This window comes from Nanorana parkeri, unplaced genomic scaffold, assembly GCF_000935625.1.
Source record: "Nanorana parkeri isolate BGI_ZX_2015 unplaced genomic scaffold, ASM93562v1 scaffold141, whole genome shotgun sequence".
In the NCBI taxonomy this organism is placed as follows: domain Eukaryota; kingdom Metazoa; phylum Chordata; class Amphibia; order Anura; family Dicroglossidae; genus Nanorana; species Nanorana parkeri.
Genome location: NW_017306409.1, coordinates 772,914 through 794,893, shown reverse-complemented (window position 1 = coordinate 794,893; position 21,980 = coordinate 772,914). Strand labels below are relative to the sequence as shown.

The window sequence follows — 21,980 nt, the reverse complement described above, 5'->3', positions numbered from 1 at the left end:
ACAATGCAATCAACACCTTATCTCCATGAGGTCTCCATGCTGGTTATGATTAACAAATTATGTTGATTGGAGCAACATTCACAATATGTATTCCCAGAGAATTTTTGTGCACGTCATTCTGAATTGAGAAAGCTGGTTGGATGACCAGTGAAATGTCTTCAAGGAAAATACAGCAAGTCCAGTTACCTTAATTTATTTTTTACATATATAGGAGGTAGAATGTATTTTCTTCCCTCCTGGTAGCAGATAAAAGCTGTAGGGGAGTGAAGGAAAGGTGAACATGTGCTGCTAAGGAGAGGGGCTCTTAAGAGGACCGGTTGCTTTACCCCGCATGGGCAATGAAAAGGTTTTCTCAAGTGTTACAACAGTACAGCCTTTCTTTGCAGGTAAATAGGAACGATGCTGCATGTGAGGTCTGATTTTTGCTATAAGAAACTAAGGGGGGGGGGGGCGGCCCTACGCAAGCTTTAGCTAATTTTTTGAAAGGTATGGCTGTACTTTAAAGAATTGAAAATAATGCAAAGCAGCTCTAAAAAAAAAACAGCTTCTTGGACAACAAGAGATCACCTTACAGCTTGTACGGTTTTAAAAAGCCCGAGATATAGACAGACCTCTTGCATTTCCACATTATCCGTGTGGATGTTAGCTAGCCCCGGAAGAGATCTTTATCGGGATAATGTGCAAGAAAGAAAGAACTAGGTCGAGGATCAAGCAAGTTCAGTGTGATTATGGTCCATATATGCAGCATAATATGGTTATTAAAAAGCAATCCTGTGACAGCGCACGGAGCAGACCAGAGTGAACCCATGTCAGCCTCTGTATGTAAAGCCATCGCTCACATGCTACTGTTACTCCCAGAGTTACATTAAATGCTACAAAAGAGAAGAGAATAGGTTCCGTTTTGTTGATTACTGTAATTTACATGGTTGATTCAGGCAAAGCCCTTTCCTTTTAACTGTACGTCAGGTTCAGCTGTTAAGGCCTAAGAGGGCGCTTTGTAGCCTTTATATGCCATTAGCGTTAATAGGTTTTCAACTAATCTACTAAATTTATCTAGGTTTTAGGACTTGCTATTAGCCGTGACCTACCCCATATTCATGTGGACCTATCGGTAACTTTACAAAGCTTGTATGAATGCATTTCCGACAGGTCACAATATACAGAAACAGTATCATTTTTCAAGATCGTTCAAATCTGTCAATGAGCAAGTGACAACTAAATGCAACTCGGCCTGAGAAGAGAGTGCTGGGGAAAATGATAATCCCCCACCAGTGATCACTCAGTAGGATTATTATTATATTATATTATATAGAATAAAATATTCAAAGCTAAGAACATAATGGCTACTAGATCTGTAAAAAATAGGGATGCACCAATACCGATACTAGTATCGGTACCGATGCTGAGTATTTGGGCGAGTACTCATACTCGCCCAAATGCTCCGATGCCTAGCACGATACTTCCTGTATCAGGAAGCCGGGCAGCGCGTCATTACACGCTGCCCGGCTTCCTGATTGGCCAGGAACCTGGCTCCATGCTCCCTCATCACAAAAAAATACCCCTGCACTGCAAAGGTTAACTGCTCGTTTTTTGCTCCAGGACTGGCGCTCACAGCCTCTTCCGCCCTTTGTTCCAGTGGCCTAACATCCACTGATGTCATCACCTCTAATGCAGGGTACATGTGAAGTTACCGAAGGACAGTCCACAACCAGAGCACGGGGAAGAGAGGTGAGCAGGGATCAGGTAATTACCACTGCTTTAACCCCTTCGTGACTGTTTCCCGGGCTCCGTTGCCCCTCCTACGGGCCCGGGTCCGGCTTCCTTGGTGTCCACGGGGAGGAGATCGACGAACTTCCGTTCATCTATCCCCTCCCCGTTCTATGGGATCACTATTGCATCACTTCCGGTCCCTGGGCTGTCAGTCCTGGGCTCCTGCAGCCCAGCTATAAGCTATTGAAGTGCGATCTGCACTTCAATAGCTTATTTCTAATGTAAAGGTGACACTGGGTTTACATTTGTCACTAAATTTTGGGGTTTAATAAGGAGTTGCGCTAATATTGAGCAACATAAAAATTTGCAACTACCACCATTATATTGTATAGGGTCTTGGCATTCAGAAAATATATAATGTGTGGGGGTTTTAAGTCAGTTTCAGGCCTAAAATGTGGAATATAACATGGGTGCAAAAAAATTAGAAAAAGGCCTCAGTCATGAAGGGGTTAAAGCAGTGGTTCTCAACTGGTGGGTCGTGACCCAAAGGTGGGTCGCGACCCCATGTTCACTGGGTCGCAACATGCATTCCACTGCACTAGGAGAGAGGCTCCTCAGCCTCCCCCATAGTGCAGCACTGTCAGTTCTTCTGCCGAGCAGCCATTCAAAATATGCTGCCCGGTGCTGAGTGTCAGCTTGGGGTGGGGTGGGCTGGGGGTATGGCCGTGAGGGAGCTCCATCCATACATGCATTGCTTACAGCTCCCTTGTGTGCCCTTATGGCTACAGCTACCACGCAATTGCACCTACTGTTCATTCTTGTGGGGGAATTGCTGGTGGTGTGCTGCGTTGCAATTTATTTAAATGGCACCCTAAACACACCTCCTGCCAATAGTTTGATTGCACCAGAACATGCGGTACTGCATTGCCGGGCATTCCAGTGTGGTGCGACTTGGGTCGCAACTTAATGACCAAGGACAAATGTGGGTCCTGAGGTTATACAGGTTGAGAACCACTGGGTTAAAGAATCCCCTGGACAAAACTGAGCAGTTGAACCTTGCAGTACAGGAGTAGCCACACTGCAAGGGGAGGTTTTTTTTTGTATATGAAAATAGACTTTAAATGTGGGTTGTGTTTGAAAGGACTAAACCATAAAACTCAGGCCAATTAAATTTAGTGTGAGCAAAAAGGTATAAAATAAATATGGAAAAGACCTAAGGCCTATTTCTTGAAATCTGCCAGAGCAACTGAAGTTGAACCCATGCAGATAGGAGCACTTCACCTGTCTAAACCCCTACCAAAGTTATTGTCTTGTGCAATTCAAGTTTAAAGACATGTTTATTTTTTACCATGAAAAGAAAGAGAGACATTTTAAATGAAACTAATATCATCTTCTAATACTGAAATGTGCTCTATTGATCCATCTGCAACATTCATTTTAATACATGCACTACATTCTACACTGAAATACTACAAATGAGAACATTTGTCACATACTTACCAAAGATTTAATGTAGAACCTTGATCGTCGGAGAGGACCTCGTGGACATTCTGGATGTGTAATCACAGAATAGATAAATATTAAACAAGTGTAAATAACCTTGGAGACCAATTAGAATGTTCTAATTAAGAATAAAGTTTTAAAAGTGAGAGCTGTTAAAATCCTTAAAGTACAACCAACTAAAACCTTAATCTTCTGTCTTTACGATGGGCAGGCAGCAAGTGCAGGAAATAAAGGGGAAATGTTGTGTCTTTGCCCACCCTGTCCACCATTACGACATGCTTATTGACAGAATACCTTAAATAGGGAATGGAAGGTTAAAGTGACACTAAACTCAGAAGTCAAACCTTTAGGCCTTGTTCACACCAAGCGCAGAGCAGGTGCAGAGCAGATCAAAACTGCGTCCAATGTATTCCAATGGTATTTTTTGTTCCATTTTACCTGCTCTGGATCTGCAAACGCATCAAAAACGCATGCAAATGCCTGGAACGCACTGAAAGCCCATTTTAAACTTAAAACTTTTTTTTTTTTTGCCAAAAACGCGTAAAAAACGCATCTAAAAGACTAGCATGCGTGTGCAGAAACCTGACCGGATCTGCTCTGCATTTGGTGTGAACAAGGCCTAAAAATGCCTTAACATACCCTAAGTATTAGCAAAAATGTATCACTCGGCTGTAGATCGTCAAATCATCTCTGAATTGGTGCCGACACTGTCCTTCCTTCTGGAGGGGGCTACTTTTGTTCCCCATGGTCCCTCTGTGTGTTGTGGAGTGGCCACCGCTCCCAGCTCACTCCCGTGATGGACTACAATCTCATGTTTACTTTACTAATTTGTATTGAGAATGTATTCCATCCCGGGAGTGAGCTGGGAGTGGTGGCTACTTTACAACACACACAGGGACCATGGGGAACAAAAGTAGCCCCCCTCTAGAAGGAAGGTCAGTGTCAGCACCAATTCAGAGATGATTTGAGGATCTACAGCCGAGTGATACACAAATAAGATACATTTCTGTTAATAGTTATTGTACTTGAATGTATTTTTAAGATTTAGGTTCACAGTTTAGTGTCACTTTAAAAAGAACAGTGATCAGGTTAAAGCTGAACTCTAAGCAGATATAAAAAACACAAATGAATGCAGCTCTGTATTCATTATTACATCATTAAATGCAAACAGTACAAGTACCAGAATTTGGCTTGGTATCAGCCTCTAGCAGTTAAAGCACAGCAGAACTCAGAGTGTGAGAGGAGAAAGCAGCACAAGCACAGTCAGGTCAAGCACTGAGAAGAAGCATGCTAAGGCAAGAGAAGGCTGACAAATAGATGACGTCATCACTGTGCTGCTTCTCCTTTCACTGTTCAGTCACAGGCTAGAGGTGTGTCTGGGCTCAAAGGAAGCAAGTTGAATGATGATGGCAATCAGAATGAGGACATCTAGTGGTGAGAAAAAAAAGTACTGAGTGGCACAGCACCGGATTGAAGGTAAGAACTGCAACAAAAGCTGTATTATTTTTTATCATGGGCTGTTTATTTTTGTATTGTTTTCGGCTTTTGACCTAAAGCTGTATCTGAGGAACTGTGGTGCAAGGATCACCATGCTTCTGCTTCATTCACTGTGATTTCTTCCCTTTTCCTGATGGTTTTTGAATATTACCACACCAGTCATCAGCTTACCACCAGTCCTCAGTTCTGACATGAGGAAACACATACCTGCTGCCTTAACACCCTAAAATCTAACTTGCTGAGCAGCAGATTGTAATGCAGTTAAGCAGTGTAGTATTGGGCTGAATATACTGCAACATGTTTCTGGCTGTATGGTCCCTTCAAAAAGTCTTACGCTTAATTCATGAAAGCCTTGCCACAGTTTTGTTCAGAGATCTGACACATGCAAAATATTCAGATAGTTATCTGCTCCACATTCGCAATGCATTGCAATGGCTGCGACAAAATAAAAAAGAATTCCTGCCAGTTCCTAGATAAGAAATCTAATCTAATGGCAATGAAATCTAATGGTAATCCCACATAGCAAGGATAACTTGCCACAAACTTGTAGGAGGTTAAATTGTAATTCTTGTTAACTTGCTGCACACATTCCCTGGCAAGTTGTAGACTTGCAGAACACTTGCAGCACAAGTTCTAGTTGACACTTTTTGAATTTGTAGCAAATTTGTTTGGCAAGTCTACAGCAAGATTCCTGCAGGTCTTAGCAAGAGCTCTGCAAGTGTACAGCACTTTTGCTAAGCACGTTGATCTGGAGACTTGCAATGCTGACTTGCTGTAATTGTGCAACTTGTGAAGCTTGGCAAGTCTAGCAATAGTTTAGCAAGTCATTTTCAAACTTGCAGCTCAACTGCTTGCTATCTGGGAATGAAGAACAACTTTAAGTTGGTGTACAGAGACAGCCAGTGCTCAGAGTGGGGCCAAGGTATAGTAAAGAGAAGGGCGTGTTAATGTGCCCCACTTGTTACTGGGTGCTAGGACACTGTCAGGAGCACAGCAATGTCAGTTGCTAGGAAGCTATCAAATGAACATTGTAATTGGTTGCTAGGATGCTGTCGGCTACACAGCCAACAGCGTCCTAGCAACTAAAACGATATGCAGCCATTAGCTTCCTAACGACCAAGGACACTTGGTTAGTGTCCAGTATGCCACCCACCCACCAATGCCTCCATAGCCTTGGTTCTCAACTGGTGGGTCGTGACCCAAAAGTGGGTCCGAACCCCATGTTCAGTGGGTCCGCATGTGCCTTCCACTTTTCTAGATTAGACGCTCCTCAGCCTCCCCCTAGCGCAGCACCGTCAGTTCTCACGCCAAGCAGCTATTCAAAATATGCTGTACAGTGCGATTAACGCACTGTACCACGCAATCGCACCTACCACACGTTCTAGGGTGAGAAGTGCATTGCCATTCATTTGAATGGCACCCCAAACGCACCTCCCACCCACAGTTCTATTGCCCTCATCGGAACTCGCAGTACAGCAATGCCGTTGCGTTCCATTGCAGTGCAACTTGGGTCCTGACTTAATGACCAAGGACAAATGTGGGTCCTGAGGTTACACAGGTTGAGAATCACTGCTCTATAGGTTTCCGACGGGTACATGAATCTGCCGCTAAATGTCACATTAACTTTAGACAGTTTTTTTTATGTGTGTCTACAACACTTTTTAAGAATTCCAAGGTTGGCATACAGTTAATTCAAATAGCAAAACATTGTGTCCAGAACACAGGATGTCCCCACATATCTGCATCTATAAATATTAAGTGGGAGAAGACTGATTACTTGTCTTTACAGATGTCACTCTCCACAGTACCACTTATGTCTGTGTAGCCTCCTTGTGTGTGATTGAACTCGCAGGAAGTGGGCCAGAAGTGCTGCTGGAAAGTAAACCGAAATTCTGAAAATATCCCGGACTATACAGCGTGGTAACAAATGACAGCGGGAGAGCCTAAGCCTGGAGCTCATGTCTGTGCGGATGACATTTATTTACAGCAATGTCAGTTGCTAGGAAGCTATCAAATGAACATTGTAATTGGTTGCTAGGATGCTGTCGGCTACACAGCCAACAGCGTCCTAGCAACTAAAACGATATGCAGCCATTAGCTTCCTAACGACCAAGGACACTTGGTTAGTGTCCAGTATGCCACCCACCCACCAATGCCTCCATAGCCTTGGTTCTCAACTGGTGGGTCGTGACCCAAAAGTGGGTCCGAACCCCATGTTCAGTGGGTCCGCATGTGCCTTCCACTTTTCTAGATTAGACGCTCCTCAGCCTCCCCCTAGCGCAGCACCGTCAGTTCTCACGCCAAGCAGCTATTCAAAATATGCTGTACAGTGCGATTAACGCACTGTACCACGCAATCGCACCTACCACACGTTCTAGGGTGAGAAGTGCATTGCCATTCATTTGAATGGCACCCCAAACGCACCTCCCACCCACAGTTCTATTGCCCTCATCGGAACTCGCAGTACAGCAATGCTGTTGCGTTCCATTGCAGTGCAACTTGGGTCCTGACTTAATGACCAAGGACAAATGTGGGTCCTGAGGTTACACAGGTTGAGAATCACTGCTCTATAGGTTTCCGACGGGTACATGAATCTGCCGCTAAATGTCACATTAACTTTAGACAGTTTTTTTTATGTGTGTCTACAACACTTTTTAAGAATTCCAAGGTTGGCATACAGTTAATTCAAATAGCAAAACATTGTGTCCAGAACACAGGATGTCCCCACATATCTGCATCTATAAATATTAAGTGGGAGAAGACTGATTACTTGTCTTTACAGATGTCACTCTCCACAGTACCACTTATGTCTGTGTAGCCTCCTTGTGTGTGATTGAACTCGCAGGAAGTGGGCCAGAAGTGCTGCTGGAAAGTAAACCGAAATTCTGAAAATATCCCGGACTATACAGCGTGGTAACAAATGACAGCGGGAGAGCCTAAGCCTGGAGCTCATGTCTGTGCGGATGACATTTATTAACCAGCAGCAAACATTCACACGTTTTGTCTGATGTTTATCTCATTTAAGAAAGTTACATTTAAAGTTTACACATTACAGAGGGTCGCTTTACCATATGTTCATATCAGTTTGAATAAAATCCGGACTTACTGCTGCGTTTATTACTTATGTCTAAAACATGTAAATGCTATACATTGCCTTGTTCCTCTACTCGTTTCCCTGAAACGCAATGGGGGGAATTTATCAAAACTGGAGCAGACAAAATCTGGAGCAAATTTGCACTGCAACCAATCAGCATCTATCTTATTTTCAAATCTTACCCGAGCAAACTGAAGAGAGAAGCTGATTGGTTGCCATGGGCAACTGTTCCATGTTTGGTCTGCTCCAGTTTTGATAAATTCCGCCACTTACAGCAACTCTGTCATCTTCGGCCTCTGTTCACATTGAGCGGTTCGCAAATCACGCGTTTGTCGCGCGATTTGCATTTTGCGCGATATCGCGCGATTTGTCGCACGATATCACGCAAATGCTTGCATTGAGCAAGCTTGAATCACGGCTAAATCCGCTCCAAAAAGGGTCCTGCTGTAGCGACGCACGACGCGCGACAGCAGGACCCTTTGCCCCATTGAGAAGCATTGGAGAGCGATATCGCGCGGTAATTTGCCGCAATATCACGGGAATTACCGTGCGATAAATCGCTCAATGTGAACGGGGCCTAAGGGTTCATGCACCAAGACCACTTCAAGTGGTGCTGTTGGAGCCTACAAAAGCACCCCAACTTCTAGGCTGTAGAAAGCACATAGAGTTTGTGACTGGCAGTAACTTACTCAGTTGCTGTCAGACGGGGGTTAGGTGAATGCCCCACTCCTAGACGCTAAGAGTATGGCCCCATTCAGGTCAATGAGGGGTTACTGTGCAGTTGCAGAACATTTTTGGGAGGGGGGTCCTCTACCAACATGGCCACATCTACTGCAGAACAAGGCATGGTAATTCAGCCTTGGGGGAAAAAAATCATCAGTCCCTGCCCTCAAGGAGCTTACAATCCAAGGTCCCTATATCACATACATACAGGGCCAATTTAGACCGGAGCCAATTTACCTTCCAGAATGTCTTTGGAGTGTGGGAGAAAACTGGAGTATCCAGAGGAACCCCACTTAAGCACAGGGAGAACCTGCAAACTCCTTGCAGAGAGTGCCCTGACTGGGATTTGAGCCGGGAACCCCCCCCAGTCCCAATCTGAAAGATTTGGAGCTGCTTGGAATATGACTGCACGTGCTTAATGTTCAGTGCTGGGCAATGTATATTTATTTGAATTATATTTATTTGATCCGGATTATTATTATTTATTTATTTTTAAAGATGCATGTTTAATCATCATTAAGTTTAACTAAACTTGTAAAATATTTTGTGTATTTTTTTTCAAACTTTTTGTTCCTTTAAACACTAAACAGCAACAAGAATTAAACGACCACGTTGGATGAGAAAACACCATAATAGACTTGCTCGCCATTAAATCCGCCATATAAGGGCAAAAAAAAGTGATGGGACATAAAGCCTTTGAGAGTCTTGCTTTGCAATAACACAAATGGTAATAGTCGACTTAAATTGCAGACATGTACATTTTATAAATGGCCACTGTAATTTCACTTCGACAGAAAGAGGAAAATAATTATTTTCTTTTATACATCCAGTTATAAGAGAACAAGTGAAGAGCAAGGCTTTGAATCATCTGTAAGTTTTTGTGGCAATTTCTTGTTGACAAAAAAAAAAGTGGACAAGAGCACATTTATGTACTTAAAGGGAATTTTCCACCTAAATACAACAATGTGTTTTTAAGCTAATTAATTTGTTCTGAAAAGTAAATGGTTTATTTTATTTTTACTGTACTTTAGAAATTCAGCACTCTTGAATACTACAGGTGGGCGCCTGGCGTCAGTGTTTTTGCACATTATGGAGGCATTAAGAGAGGGAAGTGGGCATCAAAGACTTAATATGAAAGCTGCCCAGCTGTGCTGGCCCCTAACATGGCCATTCTATTTAGCATTATGCATAGTGGTAATTGTTCATAAGCAGTGGCAGCATTATAAATATGTATTGTATTGACGTTCAATTGACGATCATTGGTAGAAGCAGGTCAGTATAGATGTACGCTGCTTATCCAAAAAAAGTCACACACTCTGATATTTCGATGGACTGCCTTGAGCTTTGATTGTGGCAAGCATTCGCTGTTGCATTGCTTCGATAAGCTTATACAATGTCACATTTATTTCTCTCCAGAGTTATATTCAGTTTTTACCAAGATCTTGTAGTGATGATGGAAGAGTCGGACTACTGTGTAAAGTCTTCTCTGGCACATCCCGAAAATTCTCAATGGGGTTAAGGTCTGGACTCTGTGGGGGCCAATCCGTGTGTGAAAATGATGTCTCATGCTCCCTGAACCATTCTTTCACAATCTGAGTCCGATGAATCCTGGCATTGTCATCTTAGAATATACCCAATGTGCCATCAGGAAAGAAAAAATCCAGTGATGGAAAAACCTGGTCATTCAGTATATTCAGGGAGGTAGCTGACCTAATTTTTTGGGGACACAACGTTGCTGACCTGTTATCCCATTGGAAGGCTGACCTATTTGCTCAGCTAAATCCAGATGGTGACAGGCAGTGTATAAATCACCTTATAATTATGTGTGTAAACTCTGTGCAAGGGGTAGGCAACCTCGGCCTGCCATCTGTGGGGAAAACTACAAATCCAATTATCCCTTAGCCTCAAGGAGTCATGCCTGTAGCTGTCAGAGTCTTGCAATGCCTCATGAAAGTTGGAGAACCACAAGAGCTGGAGTGCCTAGTTTGCCTACCCCTGCTCTATGCTATCAATTGTAGGCATTTGTTACAATGAGTCCAAGGAGTGCCTGGCCTTCATCGGGGATCCCCCACAAGGATGTCTATGATTAACACAAATAAATTCAGTTCAGAAACTGAAACTATGGGCAATGGTACAAATATGTTTTCGTTTTTCTGAGTTCCCCCTGCAATATATTTTTATTATCAATTGACTCTTCCAGTAAATCCATTACTTTTTCACTTCCTGTAACAGGCCAAGCTGTCCAGCAAAAGTGCCAGAGCAATGGGAACAAGCCATTTAACACTGACCGGGAAGGGGGTTGCATGCATCGGCCAGCTTTTAATCATATGGTTCAAAGCTTTTTCTAAAATAGTGCCAGCTAAAGGTAAACTTTGATTTGTTTGGCTCTTACCTAAAGTCCAAGTATGTTGTTAATGATAATAATAATAATAACTTGCAATGATCTACTGGTAGGATCAATAGGTTTTATAAAACTATGTTACAGGGGGCCTCAAAAACCTAAATCTGTTACTGCTGGTTACAGACTTCAACATACACTATATTGCCAAAAGTATTGGGATGCCGGCCTTTACACGCATATGAAATTTATTGGGATCCCAGTCTTAGTCTGTAGGGTTCAATATTGAGTTGGTCCGCCCTTTGCAGCTATAACAGCTTCAACTCTTCTGGGAAGGCGTCCACAAGGTTTAGGAGTGTGTCTATGGGAATGTGTGACCATTCTTCCAGAAGCGCATTTGTGAGGTCAGGTACTGATGTTGGAAGAGAAGGCAGGGCTCGCAGTCTCCTCTCTCATTCATCCCAAAGGGGATCTATCGGGTTGAGGTCAGGACTCTGTGCAGGCCAGTCAAGTTCCTCCACCCCAAACTCACTCATCTATGTCTTTATGGACCTTGCTTTGTGCACTGGTGCAGTCAAGTTGGAACAGGAAGGGGCCATCCCCAAACTGTTCCCACAAAGTTGGGAGCCTCCAATTGTCCAAAATGTCTTAGTATGCTGATGCCTTAAGAGTTCCCTTCACTGGAACTAAGGGGCCAAGCCCAACCCCCGAAAAACAACCCCCCCACATCATAATCCCCCCTGCACCAAACCTTACACTTGGCACAATGCAGTCAGGTAAGTACTGTTCTCCTGGCAACCGCCAAACCCAGACACGTCCATCGGATTGCCAGACAGAGAAGCGCGATTCGTCACTCCAGAGAACACGTCCCCACTTCTCTAGAGTCCAGTGGCGCCGTGCTTTACACCACGGCATCCAACGCGTTGCATTGCACTTGGTGATGTAAGGTTGGATGCAGCTGCTCGCCCATGGAAACACATTCCATGAAGCTCTCTACACACTGTCGTTGTGCCAATATGAGGGGCACACGAAGTTTGGAGGTCTGTAGCTATTGACTCTGCAGACACGTGGCGACTTCTGCGCACTTTAGAATGAGCTGACCCCGCTCTGTCATTTTACGTGGCCTACCACTTCGTGGCTGAGTTGCTGTTGTTCCCAGTTGCTTCCACTTTGTTATAATACCACTAAGAATATGTTTGTTTTTTTTGTTACACTGCAATTATTTACATGATCAGCTTACAAAATCAGACCTATATCTTGTAAGCGGTTATGAAAAATATATTCCCTTTAAGAGAATCTCCTTTTGCATGGGGAAGCTGCATTATGATTCCTGGCCATAATCTTCACTTGTGGGTGTTTTATTCTGACCTTTCCGTTCATCTCCTGCAGGAAGTATATGAAGGTGCCTCTTGAAATAAAGATGCTCAGACAATTTCCTGCCATTGGCTCCCATTGTTCTTGCTATTCATTTTGAAACTGTGACATGCCAGCTGCAGGGAGCCAACGCAGTCTATTTTCTCATTATGAAAACCAATACCCTCCTCAGCTCTGGAAAAAGCATATACAATTATCCATCTGACACCCTTAACCAATGATTTCAGCTTTCACCGGGATGCAAGAATAATAAAATCACTAACAATGTTCCCACTAGGCTTTAATTTGCTGATAAGCTAAATTGCGGTTACATTCATACTAAAACAATTAGGATCTATGACCCGGGCCATGGTGGAAAATGATTCTGAAGATCAATACACTTCTACAATAGAAATTATTCAAGAATAATAATAATAAAAAAAAAAACAGACTGAAACCCTCAAAATTACCATTAAGGGGTACGCAAAGTCCAAACATTTTAAGTTTTGAATGCAATGGAGCAGCGTTAGGCAACCTCAGTATTTCAGCTGTGCTGAAAATACAAATCCCAGCATGCCTCTGCATCTTGGAGTCATACCTATGGCTTTTAGTCTTGCAATGCCTTATGGGATTTGTAGTTACACAACAGTTGGAGTACAAAAGTTGCCCACCCCTGCAGTAGGGAATGGTTAAGATCCCCGTCAGGCTTTTTTTGATTGCCGTCTGTGTGCCATTGGGGAAATTTCCCATCACTTTGTGTCCCAGAGATACAACAGGAAATAGGAGGAAATTTGTGAAAGACAGGACCTTCCCTAACTTTGGAGAGAGCCCCCTTATATTACTTGTCCCCATCAGAGCGCCCCCTTACATTATTTGTACCCATCAGAGCTCCCCGTTACATTAGCTGCCCCATCAGAGCTCGCCCCTTACATTAGCTGTCCCCATCAGAGCACCCCTTTATATTAGCTGTCCCCACTAGAGCACCCCCTTCCCTTACATTAGCTGCCCCCATCAGAGCACCCCTTTATATTAACTGTCCACATTAGAGCACCCCCTTATATTAGCTGTCCGCATCAGAGCACCCCCTTATATTAGCTGTCCGCATCAGAGCACCCCCTTATATTAGCTGTCCCCATCAGAGTGCTCTCTTACTTTAGTAACTGATGTAAGGGGTCACTTTGCTGGGGACAACTAATGAGCATGCACCCTTACATTGTTTGCCCCTATAAGTGTGACCCTGTATCATTCCTCAGCAGGCATAGGCAAATCAGGCTGCAGGTCTGGACAAAAGAAGCTACTCGTCCATCCTCCTGTGATGCTGGGGTATGCATGTCACAGCATTGGTTGTTAAGATGCCGGTGGTCCTACCAATAAATAACTGCAGAGGAGGAGGGGCATGATATCATTAGTGGTTAGGATGCTGGCAGTTCTAGTAACCAATGGCTGCAAAAGTTGGAGTGACCTGGGCTGGCTTATGGCTGGATGGCTGGCAGTGGATGCGCCAGCCTTTCAGAATAACAGAAGCCAGTGCATTCAGCGCATCAGAGGCCAGCACATGTGCGTTTGCAGTTCGAACAGAACCACTACTCGGTTCGTGCCCAACCCGCGGTCAGCCATTTAGTGATCCCTGATCTAGACTAAGTAAAAAAAAATAAAAAAATCAATCTTACTTTCAAAAGTCGAATTTCCAGTTTTCACAGCTGCTATCTAGAGAGTGCTAGAGAGCTGTGACATGGCAGAGGGAGCAATAGAGTGTTTATAACAGTCTTTATGCACAGGTACAGCTAGGTGAAAAAGCGACAGGAATAGCATGAGTCACTTTAATGGTGGCAACTACAGGGCTGTCATCTGCAGCCTTCCTTTATTTCATTATTATTGTTATACAGGATTTATATAATCGCCAACAGTTTGCACAGCACTTGACAAAATGAAGGGAGACGGTACAGTCACAATACAAAACAAGATGGTTAGGAGGACCATGCCCATACATACATACATACATACACATACATACAAGTCATTGATCTGGAGCAAGCATGCAGCAAGTGAAGTCAGAATTAGAACTCCTATTATGCATAGGGGTTGTAAACCATTGTTAAATGGGAAGCACGGGAAAGCATGGTTTGCTGTAAAAACAAGTCAGCTATGGCAGTTCCTATGGCTATCTAGGAATTTAAAGCAATATCCCACATTTACACTGGACAGGCTTTCCTTTTTGCCTTCTGAAAGACCATAACTGACCTCTACAAACTGCAGCAATTTCTCTGTGGACACTTCAAAGGTTTTGCGTGCCATCTCCGATTTGCGCAGCTGACAGTCAAGGACAGTGATCCTGCGCTTCAAATCCTGCACGTTGTCCTGAACAAGGAAAAACAAATAATTATTCACAGCCTGCAAATGTATCAGACAGGAGAAGACAGCAACATACATGACCCATTCAAAGGCCTTTTTTTGAACTGTAATGTTCCAGCGTTGCTGTTTTCAGCTGCTTTATAAGGGCTTAACATGGCCTGATATTAGTAAGTGATGTGGCAGGCCTCGGCACTGCTTTATATATCCAGCCATGAAAGTGATCATTTCAAAGCATAACGAGCCCTTTCAAGTGTGTGAGGTCCTTGCTATGGCACGTAGAGAGTTGCAAAATCTCTGATCGTTCAGCAATTATTTATTTTCCCTGCAAAGAAGGGATCAGCCTCTGTGCCGGGCGCATGGCATATCTGTACGGCGGGCAAGGTGCGAGAGAAAGGCTGCGGATCAGATCCTGAGCCTTTGATTCAGATACAAAAAGACCGTCACATCAATGAGAGATGTCCCTGGGTACGGCCAAGCGTACTTGTAGTGTAGGATAAAACCAATATGCTGCAAAGAGATGACTAGAGGACCCACAATTTGCCGGTGTTTTGGTTTTGTCATTTTTATTTCCTTTTTCTATTTTTCTTTCTCTAGCCCATTATACTTTTTGTTGGGTATTTAGTAAAGTCTTTCTTCCCATATCAGTTGCGAGTAAACGTCTGTAATAATCTGGATCTCTAAGTAGTTGTTTTAGTAATAATAAAACTAGAGATGCATCAATACCAATACATTTGAGTACTCGCCCAAATGCGCCGATGCCTAGCCCGATACGTCCGGTATCAGGAAGCCGGGCAGCGAGTCATTGCACGTTGCCCGGCTTCCCGATTGGCCGGAAAGCCGGCTCCATGCTCCCTCGTAGCGTGTAAAGACGCCCGGCGTTTTGCGATTGGCCGGGAAGCCAGCTTCATGCTCCCTCTTCACCTCATGACGACTTTTCTAGCATCCTGCATAGTATGGCTATGGTCAACAATGAGCTCAAGCAAGAGATAAGGCAGCCTCAATTGGGGGCTTTACAACCTGACTCTGGATTGACATTCGTGCTCTGACAGGAAGAGAATACAAGTAAATTAAGAAAAAAATAAAATATAATCAAAAGTCAACCAATTCCCTAACAAATAAACTATTATAACTAGAGATGCACCGATACTGACACCGATACCATTAAGGAAGTCAGGTGGCGTGTAAAGACTCACCAGTCAAGTGACGAGGGAGCATGGAGCCGGCTTCCCGGCCAATCAGGAAGCCGGGCAGCGTGTAATGACTTGCTGCCCGGCTTCCTGATACCAGAAGTATCGGGTTAGGCATCGGAGTACTCGCCCAAATACTCGACATCGGCACCGATACTAGTATCGGTGCATCCCTAATTATAACAATTCAGGTCCGGAGAATGTAGCAAATACCCATCCATGACTAGTTCTCTCTAAACTACCCACTTTGATCTACCAAAACCTCATAGAACACATATGGCAAACGTGTGTAAAGTAGGCACGGGAGTGTGACTGGATCATAAAAGCTTTATGACTGGCAATATGTTTATGGATACAGTACAGGCGCTCCTGCACAGCCCAAACAAGTAGGCTTGGATGAGAGAGTCATTTACACTTTTCTGTCTGCACCCTTTTCCAACCCTAAATGAATAGGCCCTTTAAGAGTTTTTAAGAACATCACATAATCCACATAATCCCAACCACTACTGTACAGATTTTTTTCGCAACTATACTAAGTGAGCTATTTATTTAGAAGTAGGTGCAATTTTTTTATTTTAAAATTTCACGTCACTTGTCCTTGAATACTTGCTGAAGACTCCGCACAATGGAAAACACTTTACAATAAGATATATCTAATATTAGCACTTCATGTGTAAAACGAAGGACACACTTAGAGGCACGGTAGAACACACCTGACTTATAACTCTTCCATATCACCTAATAAATGTTTTCATAAACCTTAAAGGGTTATGTCTTCTAGTTCAATATATGCATGTGTAATTAGGGAGCCTTGTAGAGGGAAATGTTCTTTTTATTCACTTCCACTGGGGAAACTGCAAACAGCAATAATTTAAATCCCAATCCCAGCCTAAGGCTACATTCACACCATCTCCAGTGCGTTCCAGCACGGTTAGCTGATGGAGCACATACTGTCCAGCTCTCTGTGTTCTGGGGTGGGGGGGGTCAAGGCGGTGCATTCAAGTCAATGGCACAGGAACCACGGCCGCTTTCCCCGCCTACAGTGCAATCACCCACACTAGAACGCATGGCACAGCAATTCCTGCGATCCGGTCCAGTGCAATTACAAAAAATAGAGCAAGCACTATTTTTTGCAATCGCACCGGACCGGAACGTGGGAATTGCTGTGCCATGCGTTCTGGTGTGTGCGATCGCACTGCGGGCGGGGGGCGTGGCTGTGATACCATTGACTTGAATGCACCACCAAACCCCCTCCAACCCAAGAACGCAGGGAGCTGGACACTATGCAATCCAGTGCATTCCAGCAGCTAACCGTGCTGAAACGCACTGGAGATGGTGTGAAGAGAAAAATGTACAAAATAATTGCCCGGTACGTAAAAAGAAAAAAAATTAAGCTCTGGCTATAATAATTACCATTGTCTCTAATCTAATGCCATCACCAGCCGACTCATCTTCCAGTCCTCTACAGTTCAAGGTCATTTGGCCTGGAAGAAGACTGGTGTTGGAGTCCAGGGTGGGATGGACCATCCACCTCCCCGGGGGTATGTCATCAAGCTGCCCTTTGTTTACAGGAAGACAGGACCAGCCCACTGCTAGAGAAAGCGGACCTGTGACATCACATGACTGGACCAAAGACCTCAGGAGGGGAGGGGGCAGGAAATGGAGAGAAGGGGGGATGCCAAACTAGAGTTGTGCTTTCAAATGTATTTAAGGCCAAAACTTAATTTTAGCTTTGAATGGAGTAAAGAAGGGTCAAAACCCTGTTAAGGTTCTTTTTCTGCTGTGTATCTGCTGTGGAGGAAACTCAAAACTTTACAGTGGTCACCAGGGCAGATATAGATAGGAAATCTTCCAATGGGGACGCCTGGTCCAGTGACAACCGGCTAAGAGTATTTTCCTTTATTTTGGAAATATTTGTACTTATTGCCTGCTCTGAAATAAAAAAAGGGTGGCCTGCTAAAGTGCCACATACAAAAAAAAAAGTGGCCTTTTCATTTTTTTTTTTGTAGCTGGAATTTTCTTTATGCTTACTATGAGTAACAAGCCTAAAGAGGAACTTTACCCATTTCTTTGAAATGACAACAAACACACCCTTAGAGATGTTTAGTTATAGCAAACTACAAAGATAAAATTATAAATAATTCCCGACTTTTTATTCTTTGCATACCATCTTTTTATTTTCCTCCCCAGTTTTCTGACAGCGGCCATTTTTACTAAGAGCAGATTAAGGGCACCTCCCTTTACTTCCTGGGACTCTGACAGATGTGACTAGGACATGTGACCATGCACATCATCTCAGGGGAGGAAAATGCATTTCCCCTGAGATCCTGTGGGATTACAGAAGAGATTTCCAAGCAATGCTCAGCTGATGTAACCTTCCCAGGATGCAATGCTTGGGCACATTATGTCACTAATGCCCAAGAGGACCAGGAAGTGGAAAAACAAGTGTAAATAAAATAAAAATTCTGTTTAACTCCTTCACGACCCATAACGGGATAATCCTGAAGGGGTTAAACAGAGTCTGTTCAGTTCTGTAGAGCCGGCGGCCGGCTTTACAGTAGAAGCGATTCTGGTGGCTCAGCTGCTGCCAGATCGCTTCTACGATCCAGTAACCATGCTGTACACAAATCCCCACCCGACACCCCCGCCTTGCTGTCCCACCTACGGGCCCCAGGACCGGCTTGCCAGGTGTCGTCCGTCCACCGATTTCCTCCCCGTACTGTGGGACTGGGAGCAACGTGTATTGCATCACTTCCGGTCCCATAGCTGTCCTGAAGCCCAGCAATAAGCTATTAAAGTGTGATCTATACTTCAATAGCTTATTTAGAGTGTAAAAGTGACACTAGGGGTCTTTTGGACCCCCAGCATCACCTTAAAGAGTACCTGTCGCTGCCAATATGCTATCACATGGGGGTTTGTTTGTAAGCCCCCCTATGTCATAGCAATTAAAAGTAGAAAAAAAAAACTCCACGTTCAAAAATAATATTAAATACATTAAATGTCCCCTGCCCCACATCGTCACATAAACACGAATCAGGTGCGCCTACGTACGAACACGCCGATTGTGCTACACATGTTGGGTATCGCACACTGGAGTGAGAGCAATCATTCTAGCGCCAATATTTATGCGCATCTCTAAACTGATGAACTGTAGGGGCTTTTAAAGCATTGTCTATGTCGCAGTTTCACAGACGCACACAAATTTTACCTGGGCATATTAGGTAGCTATTTACTCACTGTAACCTCATCTTTTATAATTTACAAAAAAATGGTTTTATATAGTGTTTTGGGGCACTAAATTGAACTTAAGTGCACTTTTCACAAATTTTTTTCGGGTTTGATGAGTTGCGCTAATGTCATGCAACATAAACATTTGCAACTGCCACCATTTTATTCTATAGGGTCTTGGCTTTCAGAAAATATATTAAGTTTGGGGGTTTTTAAGTAATTTTCAGGCCTAAAATGTGGATTATAGCATGGGTGCAAAAAATTTAAAAAAAGGCCTTGGTCCTTAAGGGGTTAACTAATGGATGTAAGCTGATTTCATATCAGCATGCAGAGCGGCACGCTGAGGTCATTTTAAGTGAAAGGGGGTAAAGGTCCACTTTAATTTCGTTCCATCACAGCTAACATGGCAAAGTGAGTAGAATATACCAAGGAATGTGAGACAGTGAAATGCAGTGCTGATGTTTTCATTCATAAGCCCTAAACCATTGCACAGCTTCTTGCCTTGTTCCCAGAGAATACTGAATGTTGAGCCAGTTAAATGTGCAGACTCGGTATTCATAAATGCGTTTACTGTAAATGGAAAAAAAAAAGGGTAGCGCCTTTCCTATCAGCCTCCATTGAGATCGCTGTAAGATGACAGGTGCACTTCACTGTATAATCCAGTTAACTGTGCTAACCCCTGCTACTCCCTGCCGCGGACAAACTAATACCGGCTTTTCTAATATTAAGGGTCTCTACGCCCACAGTGTCCTCAGTGCTGCACATCACTGCGAGCACTGAATAATACAAGACAAATGCTGACCTACTTTACTGAAAGGAATCACATGACTGCTCGGGGGGAAGCCATGGTAACGGATGATGGCTGTTCGGCTTACTTTACTTTGGCCGGAGTGTTCGCCGAGCTGGCCTTTCAACTCCGTTATTTCAGCTTCCAAGAGGCGGATGACTTCTTCGTAGTCCATCTCCACGCCTCGCGCCTGTCTCTGTGCCACTTCAGCCAGGTGGATTCTGCTACGCAGCGCTCTGGTTTCCTCAACGGCGGCTTTAGCTTCCTAAGGACGACAATAATAAAGAAGAGTTATGCGTACCCACCCCAGTTTAGTTATCCCAAAATTTTAAGGATCTATTTCTCCAGACGTTAAAGTAAATGTGAACCCTAAAGCACTCTTTATTGTAAACAATTGCCCTTTTTAAACAACAAAACATTTGTTTCATCGCTATGCTGCTGATCTCCTGCAGTTTTTTTAGGCACTTCCTATCGATATATCCTCCAGCGATGGCTGCATGGCATTATTGAGGTGGGTTTCCTTATGGTGACAACAGTGGACCATGCGTAATTTGTGTTCAAACTGCCACTTCCAGTTCCTATCAAAAGCCTTTGTGACAGTGTGGTTCCATCCTCTGCCCCTTACATCACCATTCCTGTAGTGACATAGGGACCGAGGATAGAACAACAGTGTATAAGGTGGAGACAGGCATCCCACACTCCGTAAGATTTGGAAGATACAAAAGGGCCCATTCGCATGGGTATGAACATTGTTACGGTGTGCACAATATATCATGTGGTGTTGTTCATCTGAAGTTGTATTTACCTAATTCTAAGACCTGCTAAGGAGGAGATGATTCCTATTATGTCTCGATACGTAAAACCATTGAATTCAAAGAGGGTGTACTTTCTTTTTCGCACAAGTTTATTCTCCCTATTTGCTCGAGTGACCTTTTCTACCGCGGCAAAAAGTGAAAAAAACAAAATATTTTGCACAAGAGGTGAGAGTAAATCTTCCACTGGGGGCATCTGATCTAGTGACAAATGGCTAGAGGAAAGACCCTCTCACTTTGTAGAGATTTCTTCTCACTTCCTGAGACATAAGGAAAGGGAACTTCCTTTCTGTGACAGGAAGTAAAGAAGAACATTCACTTTCCTTATGCTTCGGCTATGGGTACACTTTGAAATTGACCCATAACCATTCCAGTCTACCTTTACACTGCTCTCAGACTGCAAGTAAAGAAGGTAAATTGATAAATGGTTAGAAGGGCTTCTACAGCACTTGGTTTTAGAACAACATTCTGGTTTTCATTAGACCAACATTCAACTTTCTTATCTGGTCCCAGTGGCGTAACAATCGCAATAGAGACCCAGACGGCCGCTATAGAGCCCAGGGCACATTGGGGCCCGGCCAGGACATCCCTGATGCCATGCGAGCCACCCAGGCATCTAATGCTGCTGGCCGTCACTGGCGGCTGTGAAGAGGAACGCGCCACTGTTCAGATCACTGACAGTGATCTGTGCACAGCGCGTTCCTCTCCACAACCGCTGCCGAGTCAGTGACAGCCAGCAGTGGCGGAGGAGGAGGCTGGACCTGGCATCGGAGGTGGAGCCCGGGGTGAGCAGCAGAGGAGGCGGGCCCCGGCAACGTAGGAGGAGGTGGGGCACACTAGCGCCCGTGGAGCAGGAGGCGGCGGACAGTGGATCGGGGCTGACAGGTAAGGAGTGTGACCATCCCACCTGAGACCCTGCAGAGCCCATTATAGAGAGTCTATGGTGGGCTCTGTAGGGTCACTCTCAGGTGGGCTGTGTGGGATCTCAAGTGGGCTCTGCAAGGGGTGTAAGTAGAAATCACAGTAGAGCTGCAGCTAACGATTATTTTCAAAATCGATTAGTTAGCCGATTATTAATTTTGATTAATCGGTTAATCGGATAAACAATCAAATACATTTTAAAAAATGGCTCCAGTGATGGACTACTAGTTTGTATTGAAAGGAGCAAGCTTGGAGCGGTGGAAGTAAAAAAGAAAAAAAAAGTGTGGTGTGCAATATAGTGAAATGGAAAGTGTAAAATTATACAGCAATCAATGCAGAATGCCACCAGCTATAGAGGACTACTAATCCCAGCAATAGTACAATATACAGCGCAATGCAGAATATCACCAGCTATAGAGGAGCACAACAAATCCCAGCAATAGTACATTATAGCTGGTGGTATTCTGCATTGCGC

At 43.9% G+C, this 21,980-nt stretch overlaps 1 protein-coding gene across 1 annotated transcript in view; it reads right to left on the bottom strand.

Annotated features, from left to right (window-relative positions):
- Positions 1 to 21,980, bottom strand: part of STXBP4 (syntaxin binding protein 4) — a 101,655-nt gene that overhangs the window by 27,613 nt on the left and 52,062 nt on the right. Inside the window, exons 11-13 of the mRNA XM_018554067.1 lie at positions 19,861 to 20,037; positions 14,460 to 14,576; positions 3,211 to 3,260 (exon numbers count right to left, since the gene is read on the bottom strand). Coding sequence (XP_018409569.1) covers positions 3,211 to 3,260; positions 14,460 to 14,576; positions 19,861 to 20,037 — 344 coding nt within the window. The remainder of the gene's footprint in view (positions 1 to 3,210; positions 3,261 to 14,459; positions 14,577 to 19,860; positions 20,038 to 21,980) is intronic.